Source organism: Drosophila melanogaster, chromosome 2R (genome assembly GCF_000001215.4).
Source record: "Drosophila melanogaster chromosome 2R".
In the NCBI taxonomy this organism is placed as follows: domain Eukaryota; kingdom Metazoa; phylum Arthropoda; class Insecta; order Diptera; family Drosophilidae; genus Drosophila; species Drosophila melanogaster.
Window position 1 is genome coordinate 8,156,780 of NT_033778.4, and position 17,235 is coordinate 8,174,014.

Genomic DNA, 17,235 nt, shown 5'->3' on the forward strand with positions numbered 1-17,235 from the left:
TTAAGTTTTCGTGACAAGTTTGTATAGCATTGACTAGCCTCCACTATTTTGGTTAAGAAAATATAAAACCAGCAACAATAAGACTAATTGTAGACGGATAAAAAATTAAAATCTTAATAAGGTCACTGTAATGAAAATGAAGAAATGAAATGAACACAAGAACAAATCAAACAAATGTGCTTATTTCCTGGGGTAAATATCTCATACTGCATTTGACTAATGATATATATTATACTTTCAATCAGCAGAATGGTAGTCTAAGAGAAAAAACTCTTGCACCCAATATTATGACATTCCTCGACCAAAAAATAACAATTTAGTTGATAAATATTTATACCCAAGACTTAAGCTTCAATTTAAAAATAATTTAACCTGAAGTTCAGCAGGTGGTTAAAATCGACTCCGTTTGATAATTTAATTTCATAAATACATATATTTGATACAATATATGTAATTACATTAGCTAAGTTTGGTGATTTAAAGCAACATGTATCTCATTTTATAGGACGAAATTCTTGGGTGGATAGGAATACAGTTCCTAAGCGGTTCCACCGAGTTGCTTGGAAAGTTGCGATCAATCCACTTCCTGAACATGGACACATTTTTGAAGGTCGAGGAAACGTTTGGCCTGCCGCAATCGACGCCCCAGGCCACGATCCCGACCTGGTGATATCTAGCGAAGATTGCGTCAGGGGAACAAACCAAGATGGACCCACCGTCACCAACGCAGACATCCTTGTCCTTCTGTCCGCTGACACATATGAGACTGGTGGCAAGCTGAAACCTGGTTTTCCTCAACATATTCTGGCAATCTCCTTTGTTTACTATGGGTAACTCGATTTGCTTTTGTATACTCGACATTTGAGAGTCGTTAAAAGAACGCTTTCCCCATCCGGAAATCACACAGTGTGTCTGCTCAATGGACGACCCTTGAAGAGGTAAGCAGATGGGCTGTATGTCATTTTTAAATGCAAATGTAGACTCCAGGTATAGACAACAACAGGTGGGCTGCCGTTAGTACAACCTCAGGGGCAATCAGGGAACCTCCTCCAAAGAACGAGGACAGGGACGGATTCTCCATCTGGTGTAGTAGGGGTAGAATGGATACAAGCTGCGTACAAACTCTGTGAACCTGTAGTGCACTTACTTGAGCTCTTATTTCACTTACTTGAGCCCTTATTTCACAACACACTTAAGTGGGTCCACAGAATACATTAGTCGGTCGATGCCAATCGCCGGTTTGGTGCACTCCCATCGTTGGCCAAACATCGTTTTGGATAATAACAGGCGTGGCCACAAACCAACCAGCTCAGGAGAAGCACTCCTATGGTCTAGTGGCACTCCATTGTCCGATTCAGAAGACTACTTGCCGAAGACTGATATTGCAATAAGTGGTCTCAGCAGGCTTTCTTATTACATTTCTTTTTTGCTGATAAGAATAAAAAAACATGCAACACGCTTTCCAAGAAATTGAAAATTGTAATCGAATTGTTTTATATTTTATATTCACACATATTTCTATTTGTTTATAACCCAATAGGCTGGAATACAAAAAGGTAATCAGTATATACATAGATAACATCCACTTTATTCGGACTTTAAATAAGTAGCGATATGAGTGTTTAGAGAAGCACCCCCAATCCAAATTGATAACCCAGAACGCCGCTCTCACGAAGGCCCATTAGCTCAGTTGGTTAGAGCGTCGTGCTAATAACGCGAAGGTCGCGGGTTCGATCCCCTCATGGGCCACTCTTCATTTTTTGCTTTTAGCCGGATAACTAGCCAAGTCGATCTAGGCATTCCAGTCTTCCTCACTTATCATCTAATCGATGTAGACGCCCGTTCACGTAGTGACGAAGCGCACCCTGAGAGCGTACGAAAGTACTCAGTGAGCATTCAGAACACAGTTTTCTAAAAAACAAATGTATAGAGACATCAATGTGCTCATTTAGCTAATGGGCATTATTATTGGTCTCATGTCAGGAATAGATCTTTAATCGCATTCAAATTGCATATCATTTCGACCAAAGATGTCTTATTAATACGAAATTCAGTAATCGCAAGATAGAAACTTACGCCCGAAGGTGCAAAAAGGTCAAAAGGTGCAATAGGCCATTTTGCTGCGAACTATACAAATGAAATATAATTTAATAATATAATTATTGGAAATATATTAGTTTACTAATTGATTACGAAATCCATTTTCCTTGAAACTCAATGTACAAAATGCAAGCATAATATAATTATTATAAATAGAATATTAGTTTTATTATGTTACAGTTTAATAATCATTCATATTGCATTAAAACACAATCCTATGTTTTGAAACATAAATCCCCTCAAAATATTTGCTTTCTACGTACTGATCCTAAAAATGTAACTCATAATCACGTATACGCAATGTTGTCTTGTATGTGCGTGCAGTGCAGTTTTAATGTTTAAAATTAGTTATTTATTAAAATGCAACTTCCGAAAAAGCATATCCATGTGGTGACTGGAATCTCCTACGAATCCAAAGGATCAGTTTAGGATTTTAAAATTCCGAGCCTTTGGCTAATCGATTATCTCCCAACTTAGCATGGAATTGAATCAACTAATTTTTTTAAAGAACTGACATCTGACCATTCCCATTACTGCATTTACTTTATCTTTATTATGATGTATTTGAAAATAGTCCTTCTAAAATAATAATCTAAGAAAATTTTTATTAAAATGTATAAACCGGATGAGCGGCGTAGACTCAGAAACAGCTCAGTTCCAAAGCCTGCCAAGTAAACTCAATAAATTTTAATTTTCTTTCGATGTTTCCTTGGACTTGGAACGCTTTTCCGTTTCCTCCTCAGTATACTCCGAATCATTGTCAGTTTTTCGCGAGTCTTCGCGTTCCTCGTCCTCCTTTGAAAGCTTTTCCCTGTATTTGGCATCCTCTTTTTCCACCTCCTTGGAGTCCATTTCCCGAGCATCGGGCTCCTTTGGCTTTTCGGTCGTGGTCGTATAGATCCTGTCGTAATCATCGGCGGAATCCTCGTTACTGGCCAGGCGCCCCCTGGCCTCCACGGGAGGCGGCAGAAACTGACCCACTTTGAGTTTGGCGGGCAGAGGCTCCAGGGATCGCAGTAGGCCGTAGGGTTTCAAGTGGTAGATGAGATAGTCCAGGACATAGAAGGAATTCGGAGCTACGTAGTGAAAGGAGATGGCCAAGTCCGAGCAGCAGTCGAGACCCTGTCGGAACACAAGATGTTAAGAATACCTATCCCTTATCAGGCGAAACTTACGTCATCCGTCTTGTAGTAAAGGTAGTTCCAGTACCAAAAGTTTTTATCCGCCTTGGCTGGGATCAAGTGATGCTCCGGTATGAAGGGAAACATGCGACCGCGACCGATTTCGTCCCTGGAATCGCCGGCGGTGACGTTCAGGTTCTCCATGCATCGCCCGATTTCGATGTCCTCGTTGACCACCGTGCCCGGCAGGCACATCTTGGGATTCGGAATGCCCTCGACCACGAAGCGACGCAGGGCCTCCCGACTGAGTATGTAGCCCGCTCCGCCGGACATGTAGCCCTGCTTCACGAAGGGCTTGAACTTGAATCCGAAGTGCACGGGTGTTTCGGGATTGTACGGATAGAGCATATACCGCATGTTCTCGATCACGGCGTAAGTGTCGTCATCGGCCTTGTAGAAGAAGTCGGCGTCGTTATAGTGGTGATGATAGACGTACTTGAACGCCTCCTTGACCTTGGCCCATAGATTCTCCCGTCCCTCGCCCACGTCGAGCTTCACGGTGGGCAGCTCCTCATCCGCGCCGGAACTCATGAAGAGCAAGATGTTGCAGCGCTTGCCCCAGGTTCGCTTCACATGGCGAGCCTTCTTCTTGTGGTTTGTGGGATTGGTCATCACCCAGCAGAGGATGCGTACCTCCTTCTTCAACTGCTCGGCCACGCTGACGTTGTCGTTGCGATGATCATGCTTCAACCCGCTCTGCTCCGGAGCCAATTGACCACCGGTGGCCACCTGGGAATCGCTGAACCGTCTGCTGAGATACGGATAGAGACTCTCGTGCGGCGCAATGCTGGAGAAGATTTGAGCCAGGCAGTAGCCGACCACCAAACCAGCAATCAAGGTAAACACCGAGCGATTCTTAGAACGCGGAGCTGCAATTGGTCAGTGGATTAGGTAGCTCATAGATAGTTGGTATGATCAAAGACACTAGAATATTCTAGGGTCTTTGGTATGATATATGTGAGGATTATGCACCTTCTGTTAGCAGGGAACGCGACAATAGACTTGCACTCGTCATTCTGCACTTATTGGGGTTTCCCTTTCAACTGGGAACACAGAATGGTTCACTTGTGCAAACAAGAAGTGGGTTATGTGTCCAATTATTGTCTTGCACGTACGTCAAAGACTCTATTTTCACCCGCAACTGAACCCTAATGGGATTGCCAAGCGACTGAGCACCATAATCTTGGCCTGGTCTGAAGCTACAGTTCCTGAAAACAGTTGATCAAACATAACATGTGGAGTAGCCGATGTAAGGAGAAAGAGATGGGTCTATGTACTCTAGCGGGTTAGGAATGTTGTGTAGGAAGCAAGTATGAAGTTTCCAAGATAGTTTCTTTCTTATATATTTACCGAGACAATATATTGTTTCGCTCATCAAAATAGTTTGCTTTACTCAGCGGAGAGATTTTAGATCATGGCTTTCGTCCTGTGAATAGCTGCTTTCTCAAAAGATTAAAACTAATTATCTTTTCTTAGAGTTTCAAAAGTATCTAAAAACAATGAACTATCATAGAGTATAGCACTTACAAAAAGTGATCCCTAACATCTTTGTTTGCTATTTTATACTGGTGCGCTGTAACGTAACAAAAATTAAGGAAATAAATTAGGCAAGAGCACACTCGTATTTAAAAATAGACATGTTTATTGGTAGTATTATCAATAATTTCAACCGCTGGGCAATTTTTTACGCTGCTCTGTGAGAGTGGCGTCCTAACGTATCAATAGACAAAGGTAACATCAGATTTAACGGAAGAGAACGTACAAATTGGAATCAAAGAGTCCACAGAGAAGCTAGCGTAGGGGGGCAATAAAAGGGGCTCTCCGCTTGGGGATGCAGTGCGCCTAATTAATTGGCTGCGCTCGCGAAATTCCACCTGCGTCGTGGCCATGGCGAATCAGGGTCTGCTCATCGACCAGATCATCGTCGTCCTGGTCGTTGTTCTCCAGCTGCTTCTGGCGCTTTAGCCGCAGCTCGAATACCTCGCTGATGGCGTCGCGGAAACAGATGAAATTGTAGTCGATGACGCCCTGCCGGTTGAAGTTCTCCTCGCGCAGGATGCAGACCAGGGCCAGGAACTTGTTCACCTCCCGCAGGTAGAGTATCGTGTTGTTGTTTAACTTGATGAGACTAGAGCTCCCGCTGTCAAAGGCGGTTTCTTCGGAGCTGCGGTAAAGCAATGGTTATTTAGGCAAAGCAGCAAATACATCGAAATTAGTTAGCTTGCCTGTATATGCTGGACAGATCAATGACCACGTCAATCATATCGCAGCAGAGCTCATACGTCTGCATATCGACTGGTGACGAGTCCGTGGCTATGTAAATTTTGGAAACCACATCGAACAGAAAGGCTTTTTCTATTCCGGAGTTCTGCAATGGATAAGGAATTAACTGCGTAGTTCAAAAACAACAATGCAAGTTTCGTGTACTGGTATAAAAATGTTCAGCAGATTCTCCAGCGTCGGAAGCTGGGGAATCAGCTTCTGCACCACCTTGGAGAAGGCCTCGAAGATGGAGTGGTCGTATATGGAGGTCAGATGGAAACTCAGGTGGATCTGATCGAGGCCAGCCTCGTTAAGGTCATCCGACGACCGCTGGTGTATGTCCCGCTGCGATTCCATTTTCGAGTCGTCGCTAATTCCATCCACCTGGGAAAAGAGCATGTGTCGCTGGGTTATCAACACGATAAGCGCCCAACTCATGGATATTACCTTGTGTATAAACACCTCGAACTTGATGCGCTTGTTCACTTTGTAGGCCTGCAGCACTGTGTTCTTGAACTTGGTCAGCGCCTCGTTGTAGTCATCCTTGGCATCGATGACAAAGACCAGGGCTCCACAGCCTCCAAAGATCATGTCAGAATCAAAGGTCGGCTCGAAGAAGTCAATCTGGCCGGGGAAGTCCCAGATCTGGAACTGCACAAAGCTGGAGTTGTTGATGTCGTCCTTCACGATCTTACTGGTCGACTCCAGGAAGAGCGTCTCGTTCGGCGACATCTTGTGGAAGACCACTTTTTGGATGGAGCTCTTGCCGGATCTGCGCATTCCCATCAGCAGAATGCGCGGCTTTGTCTCGCTGCTGCCCGTTGCATTGGGCTCCAGTTCCAGGCCATCCTGGTTGTAGGCCCGGTAGCCAAAGTCCTTGGGGAACGTGTCCGCCGGATAGTCATCATCATCGTAGCTCTGAAAGGGCGTGATTGGGTGCAAATCAGTCGGTTGCGATGGGCGGGGGCCAATGGCGATATGGCTTCTTTGTCTACTCACCATGCTGTCGGAGTCTACCGCCTTCCACTGGATTCTGGTTTTGGGGGTGGGGCCGGCCGTAGGTCAACGGATGTGTGCATGAAACGCACAGGCAATGGCTATAGCGGTCACGATCAGTTTACCTTTTTCTGCTTTTCCTGCGCGTTTCTTATCGCAAACACAGTGTGTGCACACCTGCTAACCGAACTCAGCTGTTCCTATCGATAGCAATCAGCTGGCGCGATTACCAAGGATGCTGCCGTATGGTCACACTCCGACCACGTAAAAAAAATTGGCGCGAATTCATAAAAAATTTTTAAGTCTTATACTTTTATACTATAGTTTATAATCCTTTTCAGCTTCTGCGCCGCGTGATAAAAAGAAAATAGGCGGGCACATGCCGTACTCAAGTATATAATATATTAATCTATGTGATCGGGGTATACAAAGGAAAATGATTTGCATTTGTAAGACTAAAGCTATAACTTTGATGATTATTTTTAGCCGATCCTATTTAAGAAATCTCATATTATATTTTTACATTAAATTACTTTAAATGAAGGGTTATTTAAACAAGGAAGCCAATATAATATTCAATTTCAGTTAAACAAACAAAAACAACCAAAAATTGATTGCAAATATCACCAAGCCATTAAAAAAGATTAATAAATAATTTACCCTGGTAGAAACATACATCTTCTAGTTATTAAAAATGTTTAATTTCACTTAACGAAACAAAAACGTACAACAAACCAACCCTACGACTACTGGGCGGCCAACTTGGCATCCAACTGGCCCAGATCAACGCCCAGTTCCCTGAGCCGTCTCTCCTGCTCCTTGGTGTCCAGTCCGTGTTCCTTGTTGTACCTGTAGTTGACAGTCAGCTGCACCTCCTCCAGACCACTGACATGCTCGTACAAGTTGCCCTCCAACCGGAGATCGATGTCGCTCTCCTCGCGCAGCGCACAGAAGTACAGGAGGAAGATGGCCAGGCTGGCGGAGATTACGTAGGGTTGGTACCAAAGGGTCTCGTCGCTGCCACCACTGCGGGTGTCCTTGGCGCGCCAAGTGGCCGCCTGGCTGCCGAAAAACTTGATGGGCTCATCGCTGACCATGTCGTCATCCGATTTTTGGCTGGCTGCTCCTTGGTTCTTCGCATAGAAGCGGGATGCAGGTGGAGTGGCGCCTGTCGCTGGCATCAGTTGGCTACGAAGAGAGCCTATTGTTACTACTGCTGACTAGGTATTGTATCATTATAATAACTCACCGCAGCACCCTTGTTTTTGTAAGCAAACGCAGCATTTTCGATGGGAAACTCAAGCAAATTTCATAACAAAATTGGTTAAACAGCTGACGATTTAGAGATGAGAGCTATCGCCGGCACGCAATTTCGTGATGTATTGATGGCTTGAAAAACAAAGTAAAATATCAATTATGATGAAAATAATATGTTGATTTTACTTAGTAAACTTATGTTTATGGTTATTTGAAATTACTTAACATTAAAAGAGCAACAAACTAATATTTCCACAAATTCCACCCACGCTTGCAAACGATGATTTGACCACCGGTTCGCCCATCTCTAACACGCCACACGTGTGTTTTAAATTGTAAACACGCGCTGGTGGAGTTTTGAATAGTTCTTTGCTTCAAAAATGGGTGCAACCAAGAACCTGGACTTGATAGGCACCATCGAAGACGATGCCGAGGTGGAGAACTTGTCGGAGGACTCCGATGCGGAGGTCGAGGTAGGTTGCTCACACTTTTAAAAACGATAGCAAAACTGAGTTCCGAGTGCCTCCGCAGTACCAACCCACAAAACTGAGACACAAGAAGGTGACGGAGTTTGAGAAGGGCTTCGAGTTCGTGTCCTCAGTGAAGGAGTACAACCAGGACACTTGGGACGACCTGATGAAGTACGTGAAGCGAAAGGCGCGCACAAAGACCGACGACAAGATCGCCGCCCGGCTGCAAAAGCGGGGTGGCGCCGAAGCTGTGGCCGCGGAGCAGAGCGATGGAAGTGAGATAGATCTCTCCGAGGACGAATTGAAGCATGACAACCTGCGGCTAAGGGAGAAGAAGGAATCCAAAAAAAAGAAGAAGAAGGCTGGAGAGGAGGATGAAGAGGACGAGGGCGAGAAGATGCAGTTCGCCGACACTGTAGAGGCGAACGAGCAGATCACTTCCTTCTACCAAATGAACCTTTCACGTCCCCTGATGCGTGCCATCGGTGTGCTGGGGTACATATATCCTACGCCGATCCAGGCCTCTACGATTCCTGTGGCTTTGCTAGGTCGCGATATCTGCGGCTGTGCTGCCACGGGAACGGGCAAAACTGCTGCTTATATGTTGCCTACTCTAGAACGTTTGCTGTATCGTCCTCTTAACAACAAGGCCATCACCAGGGTACTGGTTCTTGTGCCCACTCGTGAGCTGGGCGCCCAGGTTTACCAGGTGACAAAGCAATTGTGCCAGTTCACCACTATTGATGTGGGTCTGGCAATTGGTGGTCTGGATGTGAAGGCTCAGGAGGCAGTACTTCGCCAGAATCCCGACATTGTCATTGCAACGCCAGGTCGTCTAATCGATCACATTAAAAATACGCCCAGTTTTACATTGGATTCCATTGAGGTAAGAAATCGAGGTGAATTTAAGTTGATGATTCTCCATCCTTGCGCTCTGAGCTCTTTGCGGAGCTAAGAGGATAACCTGGTTCTTGCTTCTGCGCGGCAGATGCAAGCTGATTCCACAGGCATTGTGTTTCCTACGTTTACTTTACCTGAATAACTTAAATATCTTTTGATATCCCGAACAGGTTCTCATTCTGGACGAGGCCGATCGTATGCTGGACGAGTACTTCGCCGAACAGATGAAGGAGATCATCAACTCCTGCTGTAAGACACGTCAGACCATGTTGTTCTCCGCCACAATGAGCGAGCAGGTCAAAGATCTGGCCGCCGTATCGCTGGACAAGCCCATCAAGGTGTTCGTCAACAACAACCAGCAAGTGGCCTTCAATCTGCGTCAGGAATTTATTCGCATACGTGAGGATAAGGAGGGCGACCGTGAACCCATTCTGGCTAGTTTGATTTGCAGGACGTTCCATGATCATTGCATGGTATTTGTGCAAACCAAAAAGCAGGCCCATCGACTGCACATTTTATTGGGTCTCTTGGGCGTCCGGGCCGGCGAACTGCATGGCAATCTCACCCAGCAACAGCGTCTGGAGTCCCTCAAGAAGTTCAAGGAGGAGCAGATTGATGTGCTTATCGCCACAGATGTAGCTGCTCGTGGTCTCGATATTGTGGGCGTAAAAACGGTAATCAACTTTGTGATGCCCATCACCACAGAGCACTACATCCATCGAGTGGGTCGTACGGCTCGAGCTGGGCGTGCTGGTATATCCGTTTCCCTGGCCGGTGAAAAGGAGCGCAAGATCGTTAAGGACATTATCAAGAATGCGGAGAGTACCATTAAGAATCGTATTATTCCGCCAGAGATTATTGAAAAATATCGCAACAAACTTACAAGCTTGGAGCCAGAGATTCGTAAGTTTATATAAATGTAACATTTTCTTAATTTGCGGATGTAAATGTATTGTTTTGTAGAAAACATTCTGGACGAAGAGCAGGCTGAACGGCAGCTAGCCAAAACGGAGCAACAGCTCTCCAAAACGGAGCGAAAGCTGCTGGGACAGACCAACGAGCGACGTGGTTGGTTCCAGACGAAACAGCAACGCGAGGCGGAGAAGGATCGCTTAGCGTTGACAACCGGCGACGAGGATAAAGCATCTGGTGGAAAGGGTAAGGGAAAAACGGCCGGAAAGCGTAAGCGACCCGAGTACGGAGGCGATGGCGAGGATGGACCACCGGTCAAGGATCTCGAGGCAAAGCGCAACAAGAAGAAGAAGGAGGAGCCTCGAAAGAAGACACCGGAGCAGCTGGCCAAAGAGCGAGCCATGAAGGAGATCGAGAAGGTGTCCCTTGTGCGCGCCAAGATGGCCAAGCTGCGCAAACGTCCGGGCAAACTAGGAGCCGCCACCGAAGTTCACAGAAGCGGTGCCTCCGACGGCAAACCCAAGCGACGCGGCGGTCAGTCGGCATTTACTAACGACTTGACCGATGTAAGTCGTGGCGGAGCTCTGCGTCTAAGGTGAGTAGCTCTTTCTCGCTTTTCGTTGATAGTTGTTCTAATTTTGTACACCCTTTTCCAGGTCCGAGGCCAATCGGCACAAAAAGATGACCAAGATCGCTGCTAAGAAAAAGGCGAGCAGTGTGAAGCTGACAAACAAGGCGGGAAAGAATAAGTTCAACAAGGGCAAGAACTTCGGAGGACCTCGTCACGCCAAGAAGGATAAAAAGAAGTAGAGCTGCAAACTACGCTATGTTAAATCGTATACTTGTAAAATAAAACTTTTTCTTCTTTAAGGCATTTAATTTTTTTAATTTGCTTTAAACATATGACACCTCAAAACAAAATTGCGAATCTGCATAATCAGAGTGTTAAACTTTCTAATATAACTGCAAATTTACTATTGCTTAAATTAGTTTCGGTTATCTTAATTTAGCTTAGTTTAAAAAGCGCGCCATGATATCGATAAAAATCGATTGTGCAAACTTTTTCAGAACCTCGCCTCCCCTCACTAGTTTTGTTTGCCATTTTCCTCCTTTCGCCTTTTTCCTGAATTTGGCCACAATTGTTGTGTGCTTAAACTGCTAAATTAGGTTTATATAAGTACCTGTATGATGAGCAACCTTTGCAAATACGGACCGCCCCCAGATTCCGACTCTGATAGCAGCTACGATGGATTCTACTTCTCGGATAAGGTATGTGTTCCTTGTTCTGTTCCTTCTGGTGTTCCTTGGGTGACTTGAGTAATTTCTGTATAGGTGAAACGCTCGAAACCAGCTCCTTACGTGGATCCCGAGCAAAAGCTCTACGATGCAGTCGTCGCTGGGGATCTCAAGACGATGCAGGAGGAGATGCGCAAACTCGTCCTCCAAGTGGATCAGCCAGTAAAAGGTGGTCTTAACTTACTGATGCTCGCCTGTCGCGAGGGCCACTACAAAATAGTTGAATGGCTGCTGGAAAGGGCAGGGGCCAACGTGAATCGGCAGCTGGATTCCTTGATGCCGCTGATGATGGCCTGCAATACCACCCACAAGGATCCGTGCCTGGCGGAGAGAATTGTGGGCCTGCTCTTGCGGCACGGAGCCGTGATCAATGTTTCGGAAAAATATGGAATGACACCCTTTATGTTCGCCTGCCAAAATGGCTTTGCCGGCGTTGTGCGTCTGCTTATTAAGGATGCTAGTTTCGATGCTGTGGATAATCAGGGCTGCACTGCCATCTTTCATGCCATCGAGAAAAATCACGTGGAAGTGGTCAAGCTGTTGGTGGAGGCGGGCGCGAATGCCACGATAGCCAACAACAAAGGCTACACGCCCACCCAGGTGGCGGAGTGCCATGGATACTACGACCTGCTGGAGATCCTGCCGCGACCAGCCTCCACTTACCTAGTGCCGACGCACTTCCTGGGCTACAACACGCTAAGGGATCACATTCCACGCATCTTCCTTAAGAGCGATTGCCCGGAATATTTTCAAGAACTTAACGGCATACTGGAGGCCATCAATATTGGCAACATGGTTCAATACTTTGCCATTGCGAGGATCTCGCTGGCAGATTTCCTCGTCATGGATGAGCAGTCACTTCGCGAGATCGGCATCGAGTATCCCATCTTCCGTCACAAGATACTGACGGGCATTCTTGAGTGAGTAGAATTAAAACTCTTATGGAACTTGTAATAAAATGTCCCTTTATTACAGCTTTCATCTTCATCATTGGAGCAACTCGTCGATAGCTCGGGTCAAAAAGGATGAGATGAACAAGTGAGTGGTGGTTTATTCTGTTACTATTTCAACTAACCCAAAAATTCTTCCAGCTTCTATGAGATCCTACTGATCACCGCAAGTCATCTGCAACACTTGGTCATTATTCAGGCCTCCCTGCGCTTCATCCTCAAAAACCAGGAGCACAATAAAATGGGGCAACCTTCGGAGATGCAGGTGGCTGCGATGAAAAGCAACCTTCAGGGCTATCGAGATGTACTCAACCAAATCACAAAGACAGTCAAATATGTAAGTGTCGCATTTCAATTGTTCTTGTATCAGGACACTCACTTCTTTTAAATATATTTTTAGCTTGGTTCCTTTAGCCCCTCTCAGAATCCCTTGTTCATTGACTTCAACGAAATACTCGCAGAGCGAAAACGCAAAAAGGTGCGCAGCTACTTCAAGTACACCACCATTATACTTGGAATCTCAGTTTTCATTTGCCTCAAGTGCAAGTGGTTCTCATAGTATCCGCTCAAGAACATTCCTCATATTATTTCCAACGTTTACGAAGAACGTGGTTTTCCTTACCGCTCTGAACTGGCGGAATTTTTTTGCAAATCCAAATAGTTTTAGGTTAAAGAAAAGTTTAACTCATATTTCGAATCGAAGTTTATCAATTGTTATTTCTAACTGTTAGGAAACGCGTAATCTCTCAATACATTTAACAACCGTTTTCTCGTTAAGACTATATATGTTAGAACGCAATAGAAATATATCAAACGTTACCTCAAAGCTGATGAATATACCTGAAACTAAAAGAAACGAAATATTCAAATGTATGAACTAAAGGTTATGACGGAAAACACCATATATATATATATTAATACAACATCGAATGTAAAAATTGAAAAGAGTTATTTTTGTTAACCCATTAATAAAGGAGTTGTTAACTAACCGGTCCGTTTTTCGTTTAGTTTTAAATTAAGTTATGTTTCTGCAATTTTTGTTCATTCGTCGTTTTATAAACGAAGTGATATCACAATTCAAATTTACCGCCTTACCGCATAGACCGTTTTATCTCTTGTATACTCCCGCGCAAACAAACGGGCACACTACTTTTTGTTTACATTAAACTTCGCGTGAAGATTTCCCGCCATGGCGGAATATTTGCAGCCTGGAGTCATCCGGAAGCTGGACGAGGTGGTGGTGAACCGCATAGCCGCCGGCGAGATTATTCAGCGACCCGCCAACGCCCTAAAAGAGCTGCTCGAGAACAGTTTGGACGCCCAATCGACCCACATCCAGGTGCAGGTGAAGGCCGGTGGGCTGAAGCTGCTTCAAATCCAGGACAATGGCACGGGGATACGACGCGAGGATCTGGCCATCGTCTGCGAGCGGTTCACCACCTCCAAGCTGACCCGCTTCGAGGATTTGTCCCAGATAGCAACATTTGGCTTCAGAGGAGAGGCCTTGGCCAGCATTAGTCATGTGGCGCACCTAAGCATCCAGACCAAGACGGCTAAGGAGAAGTGCGGCTACAAGGCCACCTACGCGGATGGCAAGCTCCAGGGTCAGCCGAAGCCGTGTGCCGGAAACCAAGGCACGATCATTTGCATAGAGGATCTGTTCTACAACATGCCGCAAAGGAGGCAGGCACTCCGTTCGCCGGCCGAGGAGTTCCAGAGATTGTCCGAGGTTCTGGCTAGGTACGCTGTCCACAATCCAAGGGTGGGCTTCACTCTCCGCAAGCAGGGAGACGCGCAACCTGCCCTGCGGACACCAGTGGCCAGTTCCCGATCCGAAAACATCCGCATCATTTACGGGGCAGCAATTTCCAAGGAGCTGCTGGAGTTTAGCCACCGCGATGAGGTTTACAAGTTCGAGGCCGAGTGTCTGATCACTCAGGTTAACTATTCGGCCAAAAAGTGTCAGATGCTGCTGTTCATCAACCAGCGACTGGTGGAGTCCACAGGTTTGTGAGTCTAAACATCTTCTCATTCAGAAAACGAATCCAATATATATCCCCTAGCTCTCAGGACCTCCGTGGACTCGATTTATGCCACATACCTGCCCCGTGGCCACCATCCTTTCGTATATATGAGCCTGACGCTGCCGCCACAGAACTTGGACGTGAATGTCCATCCCACCAAGCATGAGGTGCACTTTCTCTACCAGGAAGAGATTGTGGATAGCATTAAGCAGCAGGTTGAAGCCCGACTCCTAGGCAGCAATGCCACGAGGACGTTCTACAAACAGCTAAGGCTACCAGGAGCCCCCGACCTGGATGAAACCCAGTTGGCTGATAAAACGCAACGCATTTATCCCAAGGAGATGGTGCGTACTGACTCCACAGAGCAAAAGCTGGATAAGTTTTTGGCGCCTCTGGTCAAAAGTGACTCAGGCGTATCCTCCAGTTCCTCCCAGGAAGCGTCTCGTCTGCCAGAAGAGAGTTTTCGCGTTACAGCGGCAAAAAAATCACGAGAAGTGCGTTTGAGCAGCGTGCTAGACATGAGGAAGCGCGTGGAGCGGCAGTGCAGCGTTCAGCTGAGGAGCACGCTCAAAAACTTGGTCTATGTGGGCTGTGTGGATGAGAGGCGAGCCCTGTTCCAGCATGAAACGCGCCTTTATATGTGCAACACACGGTCGTTTAGTGAGGAACTGTTCTATCAGCGGATGATTTACGAGTTTCAAAACTGCTCGGAAATCACAATAAGTCCGCCATTGCCTCTCAAGGAGCTGCTAATCTTGTCGCTGGAAAGCGAAGCCGCCGGCTGGACGCCCGAAGACGGGGATAAGGCTGAGCTGGCGGACGGTGCTGCGGACATTCTTCTGAAAAAGGCGCCCATCATGAGAGAGTATTTCGGGCTGCGCATCTCGGAGGATGGAATGCTCGAATCTCTGCCCAGTTTGCTGCACCAGCATCGACCTTGTGTGGCCCACCTGCCTGTTTACCTGCTCCGCTTGGCCACCGAAGTGGACTGGGAGCAGGAGACACGATGCTTCGAGACATTCTGTAGGGAAACTGCTCGATTTTACGCGCAATTGGATTGGCGGGAAGGTGCGACTGCGGGCTTTTCCAGATGGACAATGGAACACGTTCTATTTCCTGCCTTTAAAAAATATCTTCTGCCACCACCACGCATCAAGGATCAGATCTACGAGCTCACTAACCTGCCCACTCTGTACAAGGTGTTCGAGCGGTGCTAGTTTAGGTTGTTCACTTCCAGAACTTTAAATATTGATTATATTTGGTATTCTAAACATACATATTTGCGCTTTGGTTATTGTGGTAAGGATATGATCTCCTGGATCATATAAACTTCTAACTAATCATATTCATAAGCACCAGGTGCATGCCTAAATATTCAGATCCGGCTGGCGGAGTCGCGTGACCCGTTCGGCGTTCTTGACGTGCTCCTTCAACAGCCCCATGATCTCCGTGTCGTACTCCTTGGGCGTGGGCTTCACCTCGGTGGCCCAGTAATAGATATCCCAGTCGTTGCTGACCCCGTTGATCAACTGGTCGTACTGCGCCGTCTGCTCGGCGCTGAAGTTCTGGAGATGCTTGGCCGCAAAGGTGCTCAGCAGAAGATCGTTCTCCAGCATTCCGCGCTTGCGCGATTGGTACAAAAGCCTGGAGGTGAAGTGTTTTTCTGGTTAATATTAAAAAATACTTATGGAAAGAATAGCTTAGTTGGTTGTACAACTGATGCAAAATTAAGAAGTGCGATCGATGATGAAGAAAAAAGAAACTTGGAGTTTAAATCCTATTTTTCTGTTCTACATTTTAAAATTAAAATAGTATAAATTTTTCTAAATAGAGGTTGTCATGCTTTCTTAAAAAAAAGTAGAGTTCATAAATGGAAGTGTTTAAGGCAATGGTGGATGAGAGCAAAGGGAAAATATATATATTAAATATGAGCTCTTTTAATTAATGATTTTCCTTATAAGTAAAGTAAGTATAGTAAAGTATAGAATAAAGTAAAGTATAGTTATAGTAGTAGTTATTAATTAATAGTTAATAATTTTACCCACCGTTGCTTGCGAGTTTCCAACGGCTCGTTTGGACGCACCGGATACTCCGGCAGTGGAAGATAATCCGGGTCCTCGTAGTCCACAATCACGTCGTTGAAAGTGCTGGCCAGTGGTGGTGGCGGTGGAGGAGAGTCCTTCATGTTGGACATGGAGCGTCTCCACGGGAGGAAGATCCAACCCGAAATATCCATTGTCAACTGGGCGTTACGAAAATAAAAATAGAAAATGTACATATGTAGAAAAACTGCATAAATTGCATTCAATTGCAGTCTTATGCAACCGGTTCGGGTACATTTCCAGGGCTTACCCGTAGTTGGCGCAGCATTCTGGGTACAGACAATTATGGAATTCTTAAAAATTTTTCTGTTCGGTGGGTATTTTTGGATTTGTATTGAGCTATCGGAAAATTTGAAAAATCAAAATATTTTGACAACTGCCGGCCGTTCGATTTGTGACTAAAAAACGAAAAGTGCGTTCTCTGTCTAACAGAGCTTTTTTTATTAAGGGCCTTCCTCTGTTTTATTTTTAATTAGCACTTGTTGATATTTATGGCATCGCCAGACGGCCATGCCCTCGCCGCCCATCCAGAGATCCGGGAATCATTGATAATAGTATTAAAAAGAGTTATAAAATAATTATTACAGTAAGCATCACAGTAATGTTGTGTGTTGTTTTGTGTGTGGTGTTTTTACCATCGACAACGTCGATTACGTAGAACTGGATTATACATGTTTTTGGAACAAATATCCCCATTAAAAGTAATGAGGTGATTATAAATCAAATTAATTTGAAATTAGCGCCTTACAATTTCTGTGTGGCCAATTAACAGCACTGTTAAATTT

General features: G+C 45.5%; 7 protein-coding genes, 1 long non-coding RNA gene, 2 other non-coding genes and 1 pseudogene across 16 annotated transcripts; 6 read left to right on the forward strand and 5 right to left on the reverse strand.

The window, feature by feature from the left end:
- Nucleotides 1–381: 381 nt before the first annotated feature.
- On the forward strand, nucleotides 382–1,481 carry lncRNA:CR44068 (long non-coding RNA:CR44068). Of its 2 annotated transcripts, none has more exons than NR_073858.1 (3): nucleotides 382–450; nucleotides 506–938; nucleotides 981–1,481. It is a non-coding gene; the product is annotated as a long non-coding RNA:CR44068 (long non-coding RNA). The 2 variants fall into 2 exon arrangements; NR_073859.1 differs by having other exon boundaries at nucleotides 988–1,481.
- Nucleotides 478–1,135, reverse strand: CR30374 (annotated as a pseudogene).
- Nucleotides 1,482–1,675: 194 nt separating the features above from the next.
- On the forward strand, nucleotides 1,676–1,749 carry tRNA:Ile-AAT-1-2 (transfer RNA:Isoleucine-AAT 1-2). The gene has a single exon. It is a non-coding gene; the product is annotated as a tRNA-Ile (tRNA).
- An 877-nt stretch (nucleotides 1,750–2,626) lies between these two features.
- Nucleotides 2,627–4,786, reverse strand: CG8708 (uncharacterized protein). 3 transcript variants are annotated; one of them, NM_136516.4, is made up of 4 exons: nucleotides 4,632–4,786; nucleotides 4,254–4,489; nucleotides 3,276–4,150; nucleotides 2,627–3,222 (listed from the first exon to the last, which is right to left on the reverse strand). In NM_136516.4, the coding sequence occupies exons 2-4, from the start codon at nucleotides 4,294–4,296 to the stop codon at nucleotides 2,788–2,790; spliced, it is 1,353 nt and encodes a 450-aa protein (NP_610360.2). In that variant the 5' UTR covers nucleotides 4,297–4,489; nucleotides 4,632–4,786; the 3' UTR covers nucleotides 2,627–2,787. The 3 variants fall into 3 exon arrangements, with proteins under 3 accessions (NP_610360.2, NP_001246201.1, NP_724653.1); NM_001259272.2 differs by lacking the exon at nucleotides 4,254–4,489; NM_165594.3 differs by lacking the exon at nucleotides 4,632–4,786 and having other exon boundaries at nucleotides 4,254–4,456.
- Nucleotides 4,787–4,899: 113 nt separating this feature from the next.
- On the reverse strand, nucleotides 4,900–6,721 carry RagC-D (Ras-related GTP binding C/D). The gene is made up of 5 exons (NM_136517.3): nucleotides 6,543–6,721; nucleotides 5,991–6,461; nucleotides 5,709–5,927; nucleotides 5,507–5,649; nucleotides 4,900–5,445 (listed from the first exon to the last, which is right to left on the reverse strand). The coding sequence occupies exons 1-5, from the start codon at nucleotides 6,543–6,545 to the stop codon at nucleotides 5,124–5,126; spliced, it is 1,158 nt and encodes a 385-aa protein (NP_610361.1). The 5' UTR covers nucleotides 6,546–6,721; the 3' UTR covers nucleotides 4,900–5,123.
- Nucleotides 6,722–6,784: 63 nt separating this feature from the next.
- On the forward strand, nucleotides 6,785–10,990 carry Rs1. 2 transcript variants are annotated; one of them, NM_001299259.1, is made up of 6 exons: nucleotides 6,785–6,988; nucleotides 8,162–8,269; nucleotides 8,328–9,152; nucleotides 9,337–10,069; nucleotides 10,130–10,673; nucleotides 10,735–10,990. In NM_001299259.1, exons 2-6 carry the CDS (start codon nucleotides 8,177–8,179, stop codon nucleotides 10,886–10,888), a joined length of 2,349 nt encoding a protein of 782 aa, NP_001286188.1. In that variant the 5' UTR covers nucleotides 6,785–6,988; nucleotides 8,162–8,176; the 3' UTR covers nucleotides 10,889–10,990. The 2 variants fall into 2 exon arrangements, with proteins under 2 accessions (NP_001286188.1, NP_651970.1); NM_143713.3 differs by lacking the exon at nucleotides 6,785–6,988 and having other exon boundaries at nucleotides 8,101–8,269.
- On the reverse strand, nucleotides 7,221–8,090 carry CG30373 (uncharacterized protein). Of its 2 annotated transcripts, NM_001299260.1 has the most exons (3): nucleotides 8,018–8,090; nucleotides 7,789–7,928; nucleotides 7,221–7,727 (listed from the first exon to the last, which is right to left on the reverse strand). In NM_001299260.1, exons 2-3 carry the CDS (start codon nucleotides 7,821–7,823, stop codon nucleotides 7,286–7,288), a joined length of 477 nt encoding a protein of 158 aa, NP_001286189.1. In that variant the 5' UTR covers nucleotides 7,824–7,928; nucleotides 8,018–8,090; the 3' UTR covers nucleotides 7,221–7,285. The 2 variants fall into 2 exon arrangements, with proteins under 2 accessions (NP_001286189.1, NP_724654.1); NM_165595.3 differs by lacking the exon at nucleotides 8,018–8,090 and having other exon boundaries at nucleotides 7,789–7,891.
- Nucleotides 9,171–9,269, forward strand: snoRNA:MeU6-C68. The gene has a single exon (NR_003785.1). It is a non-coding gene; the product is annotated as a snoRNA:MeU6-C68 (small nucleolar RNA).
- A 178-nt stretch (nucleotides 10,991–11,168) lies between the features above and the next one.
- On the forward strand, nucleotides 11,169–13,310 carry Gasz. Its single transcript, NM_136518.4, has 5 exons — nucleotides 11,169–11,347; nucleotides 11,411–12,294; nucleotides 12,350–12,412; nucleotides 12,466–12,661; nucleotides 12,725–13,310. Exons 1-5 carry the CDS (start codon nucleotides 11,264–11,266, stop codon nucleotides 12,881–12,883), a joined length of 1,386 nt encoding a protein of 461 aa, NP_610362.1. The 5' UTR covers nucleotides 11,169–11,263; the 3' UTR covers nucleotides 12,884–13,310.
- A 184-nt stretch (nucleotides 13,311–13,494) lies between these two features.
- Nucleotides 13,495–15,622, forward strand: Mlh1. Of its 2 annotated transcripts, none has more exons than NM_001273870.1 (2): nucleotides 13,495–14,334; nucleotides 14,395–15,622. In NM_001273870.1, exons 1-2 carry the CDS (start codon nucleotides 13,514–13,516, stop codon nucleotides 15,563–15,565), a joined length of 1,992 nt encoding a protein of 663 aa, NP_001260799.1. In that variant the 5' UTR covers nucleotides 13,495–13,513; the 3' UTR covers nucleotides 15,566–15,622. The 2 variants fall into 2 exon arrangements, with proteins under 2 accessions (NP_001260799.1, NP_477022.1); NM_057674.3 differs by having other exon boundaries at nucleotides 13,495–14,330; nucleotides 14,388–15,622.
- CG14757 (uncharacterized protein) lies at nucleotides 15,585–16,834 on the reverse strand. The gene is made up of 3 exons (NM_136519.2): nucleotides 16,701–16,834; nucleotides 16,394–16,590; nucleotides 15,585–15,992 (listed from the first exon to the last, which is right to left on the reverse strand). Exons 1-3 carry the CDS (start codon nucleotides 16,716–16,718, stop codon nucleotides 15,716–15,718), a joined length of 492 nt encoding a protein of 163 aa, NP_610363.1. The 5' UTR covers nucleotides 16,719–16,834; the 3' UTR covers nucleotides 15,585–15,715.
- Nucleotides 16,835–17,235: the final 401 nt, after the last annotated feature.